Source organism: Diadema antillarum, unplaced genomic scaffold, assembly GCF_040938485.1.
Source record: "Diadema antillarum isolate AM-2024a unplaced genomic scaffold, OU_Dant_1.0 scf00000057, whole genome shotgun sequence".
Classification (NCBI taxonomy): domain Eukaryota; kingdom Metazoa; phylum Echinodermata; class Echinoidea; order Diadematoida; family Diadematidae; genus Diadema; species Diadema antillarum.
Window position 1 is genome coordinate 1,534,580 of NW_027270946.1, and position 18,886 is coordinate 1,553,465.

An 18,886-nucleotide genomic window follows, 5' to 3' on the forward strand; every position below is an offset into this window, starting at 1 on the left:
GAAAAACAACATTACACCGTGCACCAGAATCATGTTGAATGAAGCCCCCGCGGGAGCTACACATAATAAAAACATTATTTTCAGATATACTTAGGGCGGGGGGGGGGGGGCAGAGCATTGGGAATGATGATCAGTATATCATTTCAATGGGAATTATCATTTTCATGAAATAATACACATGCCGGCCTACAGTGAAAATAATATGTCCTATTGCGACTTTGCAATACTTCAGTTAGGTCCGTAACCATGGTGACAGCGGCCGCAGACTCCAGCCTTTCCATTAACATCATTCTGTGCATTCATCTTGAGGTTATGAATCTCGCCTATACAGTTTGTTATTCCGAAAGTTCGTTATTCCAAAGATTCGTTAATCCGAGAATAAAATAAGGTTCGTTATTCCGAAGGAAAATGAAATAAGATTCATTATTCCGAAGGTTCATTAATCTGAAATGAAAATAAGGTTCGATAGTTAATCCGAAACGGAAATAAACCTCATTTGGTGACAAAACACGGTGTTTTTGTTACAAAAAAATGGGAGCATATTACGGCAGTGAAGACAAGCATGACACACACCCATACACACACACACAGACACACACAGACACACACACACACAGACACACACATACAGACACACACACACACACACACACACACTTTTTTTTTGTTTTTCAACGATGTTCATTCTGTTCCATTCAAAGTAATAAAAAAAATAACAATTTTCATTTGCTACAATTGAAATGACGAAAATATACATTTGTGATCATAATAGCAAATTTGCTATTGCTGTACATAATGACATAACAAAAATTACATTTTCATGAACAATTATCAATTTACATACAGTCACTTCCCCTATGCTCTCAAAAACAAAAATTTCTTAAATTTAGCAGTGATAATTCAATTCTTCTAGCATTAATCTTAATAATCATCCAAATGAATTATGCAGCAAAATTATACAGTAATAAATAATGGAACCATATTATTTATCAACCAACACCCGCCCATCTACTAACTCATATCCCTTCCTGAGTCCCTATGACCACCCCCACCAGTTCCCTCCCTTCCTGTTTCCTCCCCACCCCTATCTGTACACATGCAACACACAAACACACACAAACACACCCATACACACACACACATACACATGCACCTAATTTGGTTAACTGCTCATGCCTACACATCACAATATAGTAAATATAGTTATATAATCAGCCCGCCAACAGGCTGACAGGAACGCATGGGAAAGGAGGGGGAGAAAATACAAAACAACACAAGAGAAAAAAAAGAAGAAGAAGAAGAAGAAGAGGAGGAGGAATGAAGGAAAGGAAAAAAATGAAGAAAAGAAAGAGTGGAATACTATGGAAACATTACTATTTTCATAAAAGTCACAGACGTTGCACGTAGCTTCAGACTGGTTTATTCAACGAAGTCTCAAAATATTCCCATTTTTGTAAATGTACATGTAGCTTCCCAGCCTTGGTCGCAAGGATTTTTTTCCTCATTTATTAATTCAACAATAATCTTTTGCATCTTTTCTCACACACACACACACACACACACACACACACACACACACACACACACACACACACACACACACACACTGACATGTATAAAACTCACAAGAAACACACATGATGCACATAGTGTACCGACGACTTGGAATACCGTACCGTCGTAGTCCGTGATTGTTTTTGATGAAATATAAGCATTTCCCCCCTCTCTCCATCGTATGGCACCCCTCCTCGTCATCATCATTAGGATGAGCCATGCTTGACGGCACTGGCGTAGCCAGGGGGGGGGGGGGGCGATGGGGGCGGTCGCCCCCCCCCCTAAGATTTGGACCGGGGATTTGGGAGGCGGAAAAAAAAAATGCGTGTATACTGTATGCATGCACATGAAGCGGGTCTCCTTTGCAACCTTTCATCAAATAAGATATTTTTTTTAAATATTTCACTCAAAGTGTGCACCAGATCGTTGAATTTCAATTCAAAATATGCAAAATCTCTCGTGCTTGGGAGGGGGTATCCCCCTCCCAAACCCTTCCCCTCTGTGCCTCTTTCCCTAGCCAAGTACACTTTTTAGATTTTTAAAAAATTCTGAATAATTCTGAGTGCACAAGACTTATCACTTATATTCCGAAAACTGAAGGTTCCCTCATGTATCTTAAGGGGAATTTCCCCTTTTAATCGACCCTTTCCTCCCTCAGCCCCCCCCCCCCCCAAAAAAAAAAAAAAAAAAAATCAGGTTTTTTTTTTTTTTTTTGGTGATTTATCAAATGTTGATTCCATCAAATAATTATGCGTATAAAAGATATCTCAATCTCAACCTTAAAAAGATAAAAGCTCCATCGGAAGGGAAGGGTGGAGATAACACTCGCCCACGCCTTCTCCCTGCTCGCCCCCCCCCCCCCCCCCCCCCCGCCATGCAAAGAAGTAGACTGTGGCTATACCCAGATCGCTTTATTTCAATTCTAAAAACGCAAAAGCTCCGCGAGCGGGAAGGGGAATCCCCCTTCCCCTAAGCTCTATACCTCACTAGACTTTATACATACGCACAGATGGTGCACATTCGGAATAAGAGCTAAATTCCGTGATTTTAACACTTCGATGAAAAAGTATTTCACCAAAAATTTGCACCAGATCGCTGAATTTCAGGTCTGAAAACGCAAAATCACCTTCGTGTGGGAGGGGATATGCCCCTATATCTACACCCTCGTGTGCATGCTTTTTCTGTTTGATTGCTGAACAGACAGCGTTCATGATATTCAGTGTAAGAATTAATACAAGAAGACTAGTGTATTTAAATTATACCATTTTATAGGCAAATTGTTCAATAATAATCTACACTAAAATATACTGCTACCTTAAACAAGTGGGACTGTTTCACGTCGATGAAACACGCAAAAACATGCATCAAATTGCACCATTTGCAACATCAAAATGCAAAAAGTTCTCGCCGTGGGAGGGGGGACACCCCCCTCGCTCGCTCCGCTCGCTCGGGTTCAGTCGCGTTCATAATATTCAGTGAAAAGAATTAATACAAGAAGTGTATTTGAATTATACCATTTTATAGGCAAATTGTTCAATGATAATCTACACTAAAATATACTGCTACCTTAAACAAGTGGGACTGTTTCACGTCGATAAAACGCGCAAAAACATGCATCAAATTGCACCATTTACAACATCAAAATGCAAAAAGTTCTTACTGTGGGAGGGGGAACACCCCCCTCCCACACCCTCCCCTCCCCCCTCGCTCGCTCCGCTCGCTCGGGTTCAGTCGCGTTCATGATATTCAGTGAAAAGAATTAATACAACAAGTGTATCTAAATTATACCATTTTATAGGCAAATTGTTCAATAATAATCTACACTAAAATATACTGCTACCTTAAACAAGTGGGACTGTTTCACGTCGATAAAACGCGCAAAAACATGCATCAAATTGCACCATTTGCAACATCAAAATGCAAAAAGTTCTTACTGTGGGAGGGGGGACACCCCCCTCCCACACCCTCCCTTCCCCCCTCGCTCGCTCCGCTCGCTCGGGTTCAGTCGCGTTCATGATATTCAGTGAAAAGAATTAATACAAGAAGTGTATCTAAATTATACCATTTTATAGGCAAATTCTTCAATAATAATCTACACTAAAATATACTGCTACCTTAAACAAGTGGGAATATTTCACGTCGATAAAACGCGCCAAAAACATGCATCAAATTGCACCATTTGCAACATCAAAATGCAAAAAGTTCTTACCGTGGGAGAGGGGACACCCCCCTCCCACACCCTCCCCTCCCCCCTCGCTCGCTCCGCTCGCTCGGGTTCAGTCGCGTTCATGATATTCAGTGAAGAGAATTAATACAACAAGTGTATCTAAATTATACCATTTTATAGGCAAATTGTTCAATAATAATCTACACTGAAATATACTGCTACCTTAAACAAGTGGGACTGTTTCACGTCGATAAAACGCGCAAAAACATGCATCAAATTGCACCATTTGCAACATCAAAATGCAAAAAGTTCTTACTGTGGGAGGGGGGACACCCCCTTCCCACACCCTCCCCTACCCCCTCGCTCGCTCCGCTCGCTAGGGTGCAGTCGCGTTCATGATATTCAGTGAAAAGAATTAATACAAGAAGTGTACCTAAATCATACCATTTTATAGGCAATTGTTCAATAATAATCTACATCAAAATAAACAGCTACCATAAACAAGTGGGACTGTTTCACGTCGATAAAACGCGCAAAAACATGCATCAAATTGCACCATTTACAACATCAAAATGCAAAAAGTTCTTACTGTGGGAGGGGGGACCCCCCTCCCACACCCTCCCCTACCCCCTCGCTCGCTCCGCTCGCTCGGGTTCAGTCGCGTTCATGATATTCAGTGAAAAGAATCAATACAAGAAGTGTATCTAAATTATACCATTTTATAGGCAAATTGTTCAATAATAATCTACATCAAAATAAACAGCTACCATAAACAAGTGGGACTGTTTCACGTCGATAAAACGCGCAAAAACATGCATCAAATTGCACCATTTACAACATCAAAATGCAAAAAGTTCTTACTGTGGGAGGGGGGACACCCCCCTCCCACACCCTCTCCTACCCTCTCGCTCGCTCCGCTCGCTCGGGTTCAGTCGCGTTCATGATATTCAGTGAAAAGAATCGATACAAGAAGTGTATCTAAATTATACCATTTTATAGGCAAATTGTTCAATAATAATCTACATCAAAATAAACTGCTACCATAAACAAGTGGGACTGTTTCACGTCGATAAAACGCGCAAAAACATGCATCAAATTGCACCATTTACAACATCAAAATGCAAAAAGTTCTTACCGTGGGAGGGGGGACACCCCCCTCCCACACCCTCCCCCCCCCCTCGCTCGCTCCGCTCGCTCGGGCTCGGTCGCTTCGCTCCCTCGCAGACTAACCGCCCCCCCTAAGATGAAATCCTGGCTACGCCGTTGCTTGACGGTAGAAATAACCATAAGAGGTGACTCAAAAGGAAAAGAAAAAGACACTTTTGATTCTTATTCACTTCGGATTAACGAACCTCATTTCATTTTCGGATTAACAAACCTGTACAAGTATGGGAAATTTGTGCGTTTCGGAATAATGAACTTAGTCCATTTTGCGATTTTGTCCTCTGTTTGTCAATCATATTTCACTCATGGTATGTTTTCTTATGTTTTATATGCTTATTCTGTACACTGTGTACAGCAATTCGAACTCCATGTGTATTATTGGATTGCCTAAAAAAATCTATATTGAACTCCGAATCACGTAATGGGTTGTTGAGTATACGTGTAATAAAACTTTCGAACTTTCAGACTTTTTTGATCTCCGACCCACTAACGCAGACATACAAATTCTAAGTGAAGTAGGTCCTATAGTATATGTACGTGGTCATTACAGGTTAAAACGGTAAACAAAGCCGATTGGGAAGACAAGAACAGCTGGTTGGCCGGCGAATGTTCAATGACGCAGGTAGGCCGGAAATGAGTAGAACATCATACACGGAGCATATCATCGGGTGGAGTTACCGGTATCGGTTCCACTACTGTATCTGTCTTTGTGCCACACATCACAGGCGCCGGTGATTCACAAACATTATACACGATCGCGATGGATAAACCATAAAGAATAAAAGCGTAGCTTCTAGAACAACAAAAGACATACCGAAGCAGACTAACGGCATACTTTTTACGCTATTTTGTACCGTAAAAATAATGACATCACCTCGTGTTTTATGAAGTTATTTCACACTAGATGGTAAGTTGCCTTACCCACTTATTATCTGAGAGTAGATTACTGTTTCTTAATTTGATCAGAACCGTAGAATTCGACTTATTGTTGTGTTTTTGTAGTGGCGTATTGTCTCTTCGCCACAAGTGTGTAGTCCCATAGCTTTGAATTCATGTAGAGTGATTGAATTGATGCGGTTAGTGCACACACCCTCACACACTGCCCTCCTGGGTCACATGATGATGACCAAAGTCAGTTGGTGAAGGTGCCCAAATACATCACAGATTTCACTAGAAATTAGAGGCATAGATGGTAGACCAACTCTACAAGGAAACTGGATATGTCTGTTTATGCTTCCATGTGTTCATTGACTGCCTCTACACTCAGTTCGGGAAACCCACTCACAAGCATGACAAGGGGGGCCCCTCCTTATAAGTAACCCGTCCCCCTTATAAGTAACCCCGTCCCCCTTATAAGTAACCCCCGGGGCACCCCTTATAAGGAGTCTCCACGCTTTTTTGCAATGCAACGCGAAAATGAAAGGACTGCAGCAATTCGCTTGATTATGTCCATAAAGCTTCACAAGTTTCCTAGTTACTCACGAAATTTGAGCAAAATCGGTTTGAGGCATCATATCTAAAATCATGGATTTAAATGCGATGTCAAACGACCCATGCGAATGCTGAAATGCGAGCGATTACTGGCATGAGTGTCGCCAGGCGCAGCGGCGCGGCAATGCTTGAGTGCAGACGTGGCGACTGAGTACGGAGACTTTCGTTCATTCAGGTGGCTCGTCTGCACTCAAGCATTGCCGCGCCGCCGCGCCTGGCGACACTCACGCCAGTAATCGCTCGCATTTCAGCATTCGCATGGGTCGTTTGACATCGCATTTAAATCCATGATTTTAGATATGATGCCTCAAACCGATTTTGCTCAAATTTCGTGAGTAACTAGGAAACTTGTGAAGCTTTATGGACATAATCAAGCGAATTGCCGCAGTCCTTTCATTTTCGCGTTGCATTGCAAAAAAGCGTAGAGACTCCTTATAAGGGGTGCCCCGGGGGTTACTTATAAGGGGGACGGGGTTACTTATAAGGGGGACAGGTTACTTATAAGGAGGGGCCCCCCTTGTGAGTGGGTTTCCCGAACTGCACTAGACTATGGAGCCTAAATACTTTAAGAGATGGACCGGCATGCCTGCATTAAAAATATGTCGTATGATAAATCTAGACTGACTGGTTCTAGTAAAGCTTCACCTTGTTTGTGGTATACACCACAACGCAATTGAGAGGGCAGCAGCAACAATGCTAACAATGATGCAAATGTCACCAAAATTTTGGAGATCAAGCAACACAAATGTTTTCAATCGCCCTCTATACTCTAATCTACAGGTTGAGCTGTGATCTGTGATCAGGCAGAAAAGGCAGAAAACTGGAAAGAACTGTGTTCACGGGAGTCAGGAACAACACAACTACAAACAGCTCATCGTAGGAAGAATAATTTGGTGGTATCGACCCCAGGAGACACTGTAATCTACAATGCCCCTGGAGGATGATCCAAAGGAGAGCCAGCCACCGTCAGAGCAGGCAGCTAATGATGACGGAAGCCCAGAGGGGGCATCTCAGTCAGGCAATGACCCACTGGACTCTTCCGGGGAGGGGGAAGTTCTGAGGAAGAGACAGAGACAGCACTCTCCCTCACCAAGCCCTGTGTTCCATGGTGGCTTGTCGGGTTTACAAGGTGAGTGTAGCCTGAATCATGCAGAAAATTAGACATTTTGGGTGTTCATGTTTATTTAATTTTGGTATCACAGCACTATTGATTGAAAATTATGGTGACATAAAGATGTTTGGCATATCCTTGGGTTTATTTTCATGGGCATATTGTGAATTATAGTAATTTGCAATTGTATTCCACCAATCAGAATATTCTAGAAGATTTAACCTTACATGTATTTCAGCATAAATGTCACCATATAGGTTAAAAGTTTTACAACATTCACTATTTTATTTTAGTGCTATGCTCTTTTCTTTGTTCAGTCAGAGTACTGCATCGCAATGTGCGTTTGAGCCTTCAATCTAAGAAAGTACTAGAGAACTCCAAGACAATTATCACTTATCATTGCCAAACCGTAAGATGGTTGTGACTGGAATTTTGCCTCTGAAAATATTTTTGATGTGGTTTTAAAAGGGAGGGCTCCTACAAATAATTGTGCTTACATGTAAATTGATATCAGACATTACAAAACCTGCTTTCTAAACTATTTTTTTTTCCTACTTGAATATTCTAATGTGTCATCATAAGGAGATTCTCACGTTTCATTCTGACTAAAAGAGCATGTAGAGAAGATATTCAAATCATAATGTATTGCTTATTTATCTTTCAGCATCACCCCATAGGCACAAGACCTTTGAAGAGCTCATAACAACTGCTGGTTTGGTCAAAAACATGGCCCTTGCACATGAGATTGTTGTTGATGGAAACTTTAAACTATCTCCGAGAGAACTTCCTGAAAATACGTAAGTATTCAGAAGTTACACCACAGTCTCCTTTAAAGGAAAATGAAATCCAAATATGCAAATTAAGGGAATAGAGCAATATTATTAGAACACATTGGCAAAGTTTGAGGAAAATTGGACTATCTGTTCAAATTTTATTGAATTTTTGAAGTTTTGATGTCGCCAGTCGCTGGATGAAAAGACTACAACATTTAGTAATGTTGTTTATGGACAACAATATAAAGAAAATCTTAAGAAAATTCAGCATATATTCACTTTTCTAGCTGAATGAAAGAGTAGTAGACTTATATCATTCAGAAAGCAGGGAGGATGATATTGCCCTCAATATGTGTCAGTTACAAGTTGAGGACACCTGTTTTTGTTTTTTTTAGAATTTGCTTTTTATTTTCTTTATGTCATTTGCCATAATTTATGTGACATCACATTTTATATCCCAGTCTTCTCATCCAAAGGTGGCTGCACCAAAATTGTAAAAATTCATATCTTTTGATCAGATTGTTCGATTTACCCCTTTGCTGCTGATGTGTTGTACCGATATTGCTGCATTCACTCAATCCACATTTTTATTTTGGTTTCATTCCCTCTTAATGGAAATGTTATGATACACCCATCATTTTCTTTTGTGGGAAGTTTCAGGTTTGTTGTTTTTGTTGCTGTTGTTGGTAGGATTAATTAAGTCTGGCCAATCAAGAACTGCAAGAGCTGTTATCAGAAGCAGGAAAGAGAATCTAGTGCACTAATATTCTGTGAGGATTTACAATGTGTCGGAAGTTAATGTCTTAATTCTGGTATAATAATAGTCGGGTGTACTGCAGTGTTGCTGCAAGGCATTTACAGGATAGCCTGGAAAAGCAGATAACAAAGAAGAAAATACCCTGTACTCACCCATCAAACACAAACAATAGAGATCTGTTTCATGAACCCTGCAAAGCCCACAGATTAATGGGCAGCTTCTTGCAGTGCGAAGAAGGCAAGGGCAAGACAAGACAGGAAGTCTTTGAGTGTTCCCCAGGCAGTGGTGACAATGGTGTAAACAAAGCTTATAGGGAAATCACTGTGTCATTCATGATATACTGGCTGGCAGAGAGTATTAGCAAGATCAAAGACTTGATAAATGACCAGAATGTTTCCTGGTATCCAATGAACATTGGATACCAGGGAATAAATTTGATTTATTTCATTTTCCTGTATCCCTTTATGTGAACTATTCAGTAGTATTGGTTGATAGAGCACATAGAAAATCCCTGTATTTTAAGCCATTTGTGACCAGCATTTATGTCATGAAGAAATGTATCCACATTGAAAGAGAGATGCTAGTTCGGGTCACCTCTTGAAAGGGATATTTACACTTTTGAGCAGAACTGAAGTTGTACTGCCATACTGGTAGGATAATTCCATTAATGAAGCAAGCTCCATTAACTATGTAACACCATTCACAAGTTGCTAGTAGCTCTTGTACCACCAACCTACTGTGTTTTGAAATTGGGTTTGGATTGCTTCATTGTTAAGAATGGCACTTGATTTGTGAAACAGGGGAACATCTTTAGTGCAGTAATGAATTATCAATCTTATGTGTAAATGTAAAGACAATTCTGTTTTCTGCACAGATACTTCAGTTGGAATTTCATGCCTCCACTACAGGACATTGTTCAATGTTTCTAATGGCAGCATAGCAAAGAAATCAATGAAAAGGCAAGAGAGCCGACCACAGGTCACAAACTATGTCTTATGTGGCATTGCTGATGGATTTCAAATACCTTATATTATGAGATCTACAATTTTCTGCAGTTCTATCAAAAGTGTAAATGGATGAAGTCTGGCAGACTATTGGGTTGATAGCTTTTTTCTCATACTATGGTTAAATATGGTTAAAGTGACATTGACTTTTTATTCTATTTTATTTATCATTATTATTTTTTTTTAATTTCATTTATTATTACTATCATTATTTTTTTGCTTATTGCCTGTTCATCTCCTACATATAGGATTGTGAAACAAGTGCATGATGTCATGCACAAAGCATTCTGGGATAGCCTAAGTGCTCAACTGGCTGATGACCCACCATCATATGGCCATGCAGTGACACTAATTGGAGAAATCAGAGAGGTATTATTTCCTATTAATGCATCCTGTCAAAACCACATATTTGGGGTGTAACGCATGTAAAGTTTACTGATATGCGGTTTCTGCAGGGATCTATTTCTAATTTTTTATCTCTCTTTCTGTGGCCCTCTCCTTCCCTTTGTGCTGTAATTAGGGTTCATATTTAATCTGCTGGCACAGGTCCATTTGTCTTGATGCATATCAGCATTGGCATCATGACACATAGCACTGTCATTATCAAACTCAAATTAATTGATGTATCTTAACCTCATAGACCATGAAGAATCGGGTATAGGGTCAGGGCGGTCCATTTGAAGCTCTTTGTCAAAGTTTTCACAGCAGCATTTATAATGCAGCCATGTTGTGCCTGCTAGGTGCCATCTTTTAAGACTGTCATGTCATCAGTTAACAACCTGTATCCCACATTAAGTCATCCTTTTGATTTTCCCCTAGTGATGTTATCTTTCACTGGGTTCTAGGACATTTAGCCCCTGGTCAATTAACCCCACATCCTTCCCCTGACCCAAACCCTAATCCTAATCCTGAACCTAATCCTGACTCTAATCCTGACCTTAACCCTAACCCTTGCCCTAATCTATACTGTAACCCTATCACTAACTGGTATTTGGAGGGGGTGGGGGGACAATTGTCCTTTGAGGTAATTGTCCTGATACGCTCTCACTCGTTATTTCATTAATAAATTGACATCCCCAAAGTGTCATCATGTGTCGTCGGCTTGTTTGCAATCACAAAGGTATTCTGTTAGCGCAGATATATACCGGTAGAACATTTCTTTCCTTCCTCTTAATAGATTCTGCTGTCACTACTACTCCCCCACCACGACAAGCTGAAGACAACGATTCTGGAGGCCATGGACCTAGCTCTGATCAGACAGGAGGCGGAGCATTCTGCCTTGGATGTCAGCAGGCTGGCCTCCTTTGTCGTGTCCGTCATGTCCAAGCTCTGTGCTCCGGTCAGGGACGAGGAGATTGCAAAGCTGGGAACGCTGACTGAGCCTGTTGAACTCTTCAGGTGTGTAGAAATGATGTGATGTGTTGGGTGTGGATGCCCAGCTGTGAGAAGAGGGGTTGCGGATTCAAAGTCAGATAATTCCTCTCTCTTTTGTACTTAGAAAAAGAATTAATTATAGGTCTATTTTTCCTAAAGTCTGTAAATATCGATGTTCAGGAAAAAGATGTGAACTGCCAGTTTGTGTGTATGTTTATGTTAGTATTTGTGTGCCAAGGAACCATGAAGATATGCAGCTAGGCAACCAATGATTTGAATGTAGCACTGTGAATGCTGCACTAAGACTGTATTCATTAGCTGCACCTGCATCTATATTGCACGAAACACTTGCAACTGCAACACATGAAATATCATTGTTTCATTTTTGTTGTCTGCTGTCATTGTAAGTTATCTGTGTTTTAACAATCATAAACAATGTTCATCGCAAAATTATAGTGCAGAGATTATCATTTACTCAAAGCTTCCCCTCAAACACTTGCGTAGGCATCATTCATACCTAGATTATGGTTGTGGCTGACTTGCACTTTCATTTCATCTGTCGAAGAAAATCTGTCATACAAAACTCGATTGAAAACTCCGCAGGTAATTTATGATGACATACCACTTATATGGGTAACAGAAGAGAGGTTTACACATTGTATGTATTGAAGTGTGGGGAAGGGGTGGAGGAATGGGGAGAGTACAACTAAACATATACAATTTTGTACACACCTGTATGTAAGGCCTCTTTGCTAGAAAGTGTTCTAGAGTTGAATTATTATCATGATTTTTTATCATCCTGACGCTCTCTCCATTCAGAGAGATCTTTCGAGTCCTGGACCTAATGAAGGTGGACATGGCAAACTTTACTCTCCAGAGTCTTCGGCCACACCTCCAGCAGCAGTCTGTGGAGTATGAGAGGAAGAAGTTCCAGGAGTTTCTGCAAACTCAGCAAGGTTAAATATCGACTCTGATGAGCAATACTGAATCAAACTGAGCTAATCCGACCACAAATCTACTGCAAATCTGGTAGATTGCCAAATGAATTTTCCTTTCTTTTCGCAAGTGTAAAGAGAGGACAATGTTTTATCAATATTTTGAAGGTAATGATTTTATTATAAAGATTATGAGAGACCAAGATGTTTAAAAACAAGTCAGCTGAGCTGGAGGTTTTCAAAAGCAAACCTCATGCACAAAATGTCGTTCCACATTCTCATATCAGTGCATGTAGTTTATAAAGAGTATGTAGTGGTTTTTCCAGTTTGTACTATGTTTGTTCCATCTCATATGCAGTTGGGATATGTTCTTGCTTGATGAGAAATTAGATCACACTGAAGCCATTTTATGTTTATGTGTATCATCTAAGCTGTAATTACATGTATTTAGGTCTTGTGTATTGAAGTGTAACCTTAGCAAGGCAGTGTTATGAATATTATTACATTTTGTTTGTCATGAGAAACGTAAAGCCAGAAACAGGTGACGTTTAGTAGTAGAAATTTTGCTTCATATCCTATGTTTGTGTATTATGCACTTTATTGAGAATAATGTTTTTTCCTGTAGATGCTAAATCTTCAATCAGTGCATTGACTACGATGCCTTTTAAGCAGAGCTACCAAGTCTCACGCATTTTGCGTGAAACTCAAGTATTTAGGGGCCATCTCACGATCTCACGCATGGCACCCATTTTACTCACGCATCGGGCGAAATCTGCAACTTGGGCCTATGATAATGAGCTTAGCTCAAAAGATTAAAGTGATAGTTGCAAATGAAGGTATATTTCTCTTTTGTCTTTCAAAATAAGTAAAAAATAGTCACTTAAGTATGCACCTGATCACACCATTAAGAGCTAAGAATGGAAAAAGCTCCCTACCGTGTGCTCACATTAGCATGCCGAGATGCCAAGTCATGAAAATCTCACTCATAAATTTTTTTTGAACTTGGCATCCCTGTTTAAGTGGTGCGTCATGATGTTACCCATATAAAGTCAGAGATCATAAAAGGACGAAAAATGCACGTAAAGCCGACTTTGACAATGTAACCTTTGCAGTTTTCTAGCTTTGTATTCTTTTTTAAAATTATTTATCTGGTAATGAAGTAGGGCAAATAATATATCAGTTTAAAGCTTAGCAGCTGACAAATCTATGTCAGTCAAAAACCAAACAATAATTTTTCCGACATTATATGGCTTTTTTGATGATGCATCACATGTTTGTGTTGTCAAATACTGTTGTAATCTCATCCGCATTTCTCTTTCAAGGGCGGTCTTTTAAGGTATAGATGGCTCCATGTCAATGGCTAATGTTGAGGCAACCTTTTACATGTATGTCGTCTACTTGAATTCTTCATTGGCAGATGGATTGCTGTACACCCGCCAGTGGCTGGAACAGACCGCGGAGAGCTTGCAGGCCAGAGTGAACGAGCAGCAAGAGCTGCGAAGGCGGCAGAATCAGGAGTGGCAGACTGCCTCGACTTCATCTCCAGAGGGCGCCACCAGCAGCAGTCCAGGCAGTGGGCCCATGATCTCTCCTGGAACCATCCTGAACCATGCCTATGTCAGCCTCCTCTACAGAAATCCAGACGATGCATTGTCCTATCCAGAGGTGGGATGGTCTTCCACAAGCAATTTGCATGATTTTTGTCTCACCCACTGGAGGTGAAGGCAAGACTAAGGGATCCAAATGGCGTCCGTCGTCCGTCCGTCCGTTGTCCATGTCCGTCGTCCGTCACAAATGTTAAAGTTTACCTGCAAGACTCTCTTATGATGCATAACTTGGCAACTGTTACAGCAATGGCAGCCACACTTGAGTGATAGAAGCACTAGGGGTGTCTTCATGTTATGGTGTTGTCAGAGGTCATGTGATGATGTCAAAGGTCATTTGAGGTCATATATTAAAGAGTATGTGCAAGACTCACTTTTCTATATTAAAGTTTACCTGCAAGATGCTCTTTTGACGAATAACTTCACATAAGTTGCTTGGATTGCAACCTAACTTGGGTTATAGATGCACTGGGGGTACCTTCATGTTATGATGCCGTTGGAGGTCACAGGATAAGGTCAAAGGTCATTTGAGGTCGTACGTTAAAGTTTACTTGCAAGACTCTCTTATCACACGTAATTCGACACATGTTGCTACAATGGCAATCAAACTTAGTTGTTGGATGCACTGAGGGTACCTTCATGTTATGGTGCCGTAAGAGGTCACATGATAAGGTCAAAGGTCATTTGAGGTCATACGTTAAAGTTTACTTGCAAGACTCTTATCACACGTAACTCAGCACATGTTGCTACAATGGCAATCAAACTTGGGTGATGGTAGATGTCTCTTGGGAAGTTGAAGGTTACCACAAGGTCAAAGGTCACAGACAGGGATCAAAGAACTTTTAGGGCCCAATGTTAAGTTTTTAGGGCACAATTCGTTTATGGCTCATAACTTTTGATCCCTTTGTCCGTTTGTGCCCAAACTTGGATGGAAGATGTCCCTTGGGGAGGTGAAGGTCGTCACAAGGTCAAAGGTCACAGACAGGGGTCAACAAACTTTTAGGGCCCAATGTTATGTTTTTAGGGCGCGTTTTGATTGTGGCTCATAACTTTTGATCCCTATGTCCGTTTGTGATCAAACTTGGACGGTAGATGTCCCTTGGGGAGTTAAAGGTCATCACAAGGTCAAAGGTCACAGAAAGGGGTCAACAAAATTTTAGGGCCCAATGTTAAGTTTTTATGGTGCATTTCGATTATGGCTCATTACTTTTGATCCCTTTGTCCGTTTGTGACCAAACTTGGATGGTAAATGTCCCTTGGGGTGTTGAAGGTCACCACAAGGTCAAAGGTCATAAGCAGGTCAATTAATTTCTGGGAGTTATATAAAATATTAATTCCTTGTATGCGAATGGGCGCGACACAATTTGGCACTTGCCTTTTTAACTCCTCCCATTCATTTAAGTTTGCAGATCTTTAAATTGATGTAATTTTTGTAGTCTGAAATGGTATTGTATGAAACTCTGTGATTAACTAGCACCAGGAATGAGCAAGACTTTAATACCATATGGTCCAGTTACACAGAAAGCTACTTCAAACAGCAGACATTTTGCGAAGGGCAATGTATTTCATGCCAAATATCACATCTTGAATTCAATAAAGAGTGAAAACTATTCTGTAAAAGTGGTCAAAACTGTCGTAGTGACCAACAGTATGGAGTTTCCACTGTCATATAAAAGCCATACAAATTCCCCTCACTGCAAAAACCCATGCAAAAGTGGTCATACCTAATGGTCATCTGTGTAGTGTAGCCAGCAGCCATCTGATCGTATTTCATTGATCAGTTTCTGATTGTGCACAATGCCAGTATGTTTTCACAACTATAGGCACAAGGTAAACAAGAAGATACCGATACACTATGAATAAACAGGCCGACAAAATGTGCAAAGGGGTCAGATTGTGGCTTTATTGATAGGTACGGAAGAAATGAGTGAACACTGCAATTTCGTAGACAATAAGATATGTGTTTGCTTGAATTCACACATGTACAGGTGTACACACAATACTAGTGCTCACATGTTCATATTGTGTTCGTACTCATATGTTCATACACAGTGTAGTCTATAACATCTGCATAATAGTATACTGGTGTATACTGGTGTTATGAATCTTTAACAGAAAGGTCATCTTTGTAAGGACCACTGAGGGGCTTCTCTGTACAGGTTTGACTGTTATAAAGCCTTGAACAGCTGTTGAGGAGTAATTTCAATTTTCTGTTTGGTAATTATAATCATTAGCGTACAATTTTAAGTATTTCAAAGGCATAACAGTATTGAGATTCAGATTCAACTTCATTGTCATGCACAAAATAAAATGTAATGGCATAAAATTTACATTCTGGAAGTGATATTTCATGCATTTTGCTTTTGCTAACCAACATTGAGCTATTCAGGAATGACCTTGTCATGTACACTGTATTTCGGCAGACTGGTTACCCACCTTTCCCATCAAATCTCTATCCACACAGACAGTGCTGATGGACCAGGGCAGGTTTCATGAGATGGGATCCCAGGCACGCAAGTTGGTGCTAGTGGGCTCGGTGCTCCTGGTGACGTACACCAACACCGGCAGTCTGCTGGCCGGCATACAGGGCTTCCCAAGCCAGCTCAAACACAATCTATTTGTGCTCCTCGATGGGGTCAGGTCAGTGCCAGGACATGGTGTCCCCTTCTAACTGAGACCAGAATTCTCATGTTGTTGTCATGGCAGCGATGATAATGCATGTATATATGTTATTGGCACCTGCCTGCCTGTCACTCTGGAGAGTACTTTTATCATGCTGCTGTTGACATGGAACGACTTAATATTTGCAGTTGATTATTGTCACTCATCACTATGGGTGCTTCTGCCATTGCAAGTTGCATTTATCGTGAAATGTGTTCAAAGGGCCCCAGGATGGCTATGTCGTAGAACAAACTCACTGCAAGGTGAGTTAGTGATACTGTTAGTGAGGGCAAGAACAAAAATGAGTATGAATGGATGTAACAAAAAAAAAGCAACAACAGATCAACTTATGTTGTGTAGTACAGATGCCAATGTATATTTAGAAAGTAGGCATATTGCAGTGCTTGAACTAGAAGAAGTATGCCTCAAGGCAGCATATTGAGATATTTGAGTCTATTCTGGGCTTGTTTTAGTGGCAGCTGTGAGCTGTGTGTTAGTGCAGTGCCTCAGGAGAGTTCATTAACAGCCATGAAATCCATATTGTGCAAATATGAACACTCGCCTGTCGTATGTAAACAAAGTGTAAACTGGGATATGTCTTCAACACCGAAAGCATCATGTGGTGAAGATTTTCAGATTTTTAAGTTTTTTTGGTTTTTTTAATAGTCTTGTTAAGCAGACTGCTGCACATTTCTTTTGTTAATTTTTCATTACTCCCATCTATGCTTTTCCAGAGATTTTGCTGCTGCCATCAATAATGTCGCTGAGCAGGCTTGCAAGGAAGTGAATGAATGCCTCAAGGAGCATGGCTTTGCCGAGTTTGAGCCCCTCAGGATGGAAGCGATGAAGAGTCAGATCTGCGCTCTTGCCAACAAAGAAAATCACATCTACAGCATTCTAGGTGAGTGTCATGATCCATGGAGAAGCGGGAGAAGCTTCGACCAGAAGCCTGCCTCTGTGTGTGTGTGAGCTTCTCCTGTGGAAGTAGTTGTGAGAACATACTACAAATAACATGCTGAAATATCTTCTGAATGAGCAACCTGAATTGTTATATTGTTTGAAAGACTGACTTTACATTGTGTGTTGTTTGACACCTCAAAACCGAATGCAACAGAGATACGATTATAACTTGTATTCTTGGTTGTGAAGAAACTTGAACAGAGGGGGGAGGGGGTTGCATATTTGTGACCACTTATCTGATTAGAAAATGCTAGAAGTGTTTAAAGAAAATTGAAAGATATATTACTGTAAAAGTGGATATTTTCGCGCGACTAATTTTTCGTGCTCGGTCCGGTAAGAAGAGTTTCGTGTGTTTTTATTCCCGCGGATCAAGACAGTAAGTACGGGAACATATGGCAAGCAAAAATATTCGCGTGCTTTTATTTTCGCGCTAGTTTCTGGTTGCGCGAAATGCGCAAAAATTTCAACACCGCAAAAATTTCCACTTTTACAGTATAGCAATGCCTTCATCTCTCACAGCCTTTCGCAAAATGGAGTTTTGCCAAAGAATTGAAACAGTGCCTCTCCGTTACCACTTGTCACTTGCAGATATAGTTGAAATAGAAGTGAGAAGGGAAGCTGAAAAGAGGGCTACCTTTAAATGGGTCAATTCAGAAAAGAACACGAGCAACCTTACATTACTTCATTTTTCCCTAATCCTCCAGACTCCAGACTTCAAGGGTATCTGGTATCGGCCATCACTGCTCCCTCACGCTTCGACCCAGCAGCCAACATTCCACCGGGGCTGACCACTATGCAGAGCCAGCTGGTGGACATTGCCAAGGCTTTCATCCGCCTGGTCGTCCACAATCGGTCAGTCTTTGGACCGTTCTACGCTGAAATATTGTCAAAGATGGTGCAACCACAGCTCTCTTCATAGTTTGAGAGGGGAATGACAGAGAAAGAAAGAGAGAGAGAGAGATAGAGAGAAGGATAGTTAGAGAGAGAGAGAGAGTGTGTGTGTGTGTTTTATATTTTGTATTTACATAAATGCTTTTTCAAAACGTGTCGTTGTGGTTTCCAAATTGTGCGTATGTACTCCGTATGCTGTGGATCTAGATGATACTTAGTTTTATGCAAGGTTGCATTTTGGACAGTATTCACCTTGTGTTGATGTGTATCGCCTCAGTTTATGTGAGTGGATATGTCATAGATTTACTGGTGTTTCACAATACTAAATGGGCAGAAGATTTATAGATTATATTGTCCTCTTATATGATAGTATTTTGTAGCAGAAAAGAAAGAAAATCAGGAGCTCTTGTTTGAATGTAGACCTGTAATAAGATTTTGAT

The 18,886-nt window shown here is 40.6% G+C and overlaps 1 protein-coding gene across 1 annotated transcript; it reads left to right on the forward strand.

Annotated features, from left to right (window-relative positions):
* The first annotated feature begins 5,678 nt into the window (after positions 1-5,678).
* On the forward strand, positions 5,679-18,474 carry LOC139715914 (T-complex protein 11-like protein 1). The gene is made up of 10 exons (XM_071627467.1): positions 5,679-5,792; positions 7,157-7,505; positions 8,152-8,284; positions 10,270-10,390; positions 11,199-11,419; positions 12,215-12,351; positions 13,748-13,995; positions 16,399-16,574; positions 17,330-17,496; positions 18,260-18,474. The coding sequence occupies exons 2-10, from the start codon at positions 7,304-7,306 to the stop codon at positions 18,472-18,474; spliced, it is 1,620 nt and encodes a 539-aa protein (XP_071483568.1). The 5' UTR covers positions 5,679-5,792; positions 7,157-7,303.
* Positions 18,475-18,886: the final 412 nt, after the last annotated feature.

What these genes read in the sequence shown, in the direction of transcription:
- LOC139715914 (XM_071627467.1), top strand. Translation starts at nt 7,304, where the DNA reads ATGCCCCTGGAGGATGATCCAAAGGAGAGCCAGCCACCGTCAGAGCAG. An exon ending in AGAGAACTTCCTGAAAATAC is followed by an intron (nt 8,285 to 10,269) that starts GTAAGTATTCAG and finishes TCCTACATATAG; the next exon opens with GATTGTGAAACAAGTGCATG. An exon ending in ATGCATTGTCCTATCCAGAG is followed by an intron (nt 13,996 to 16,398) that starts GTGGGATGGTCT and finishes CTATCCACACAG; the next exon opens with ACAGTGCTGATGGACCAGGG.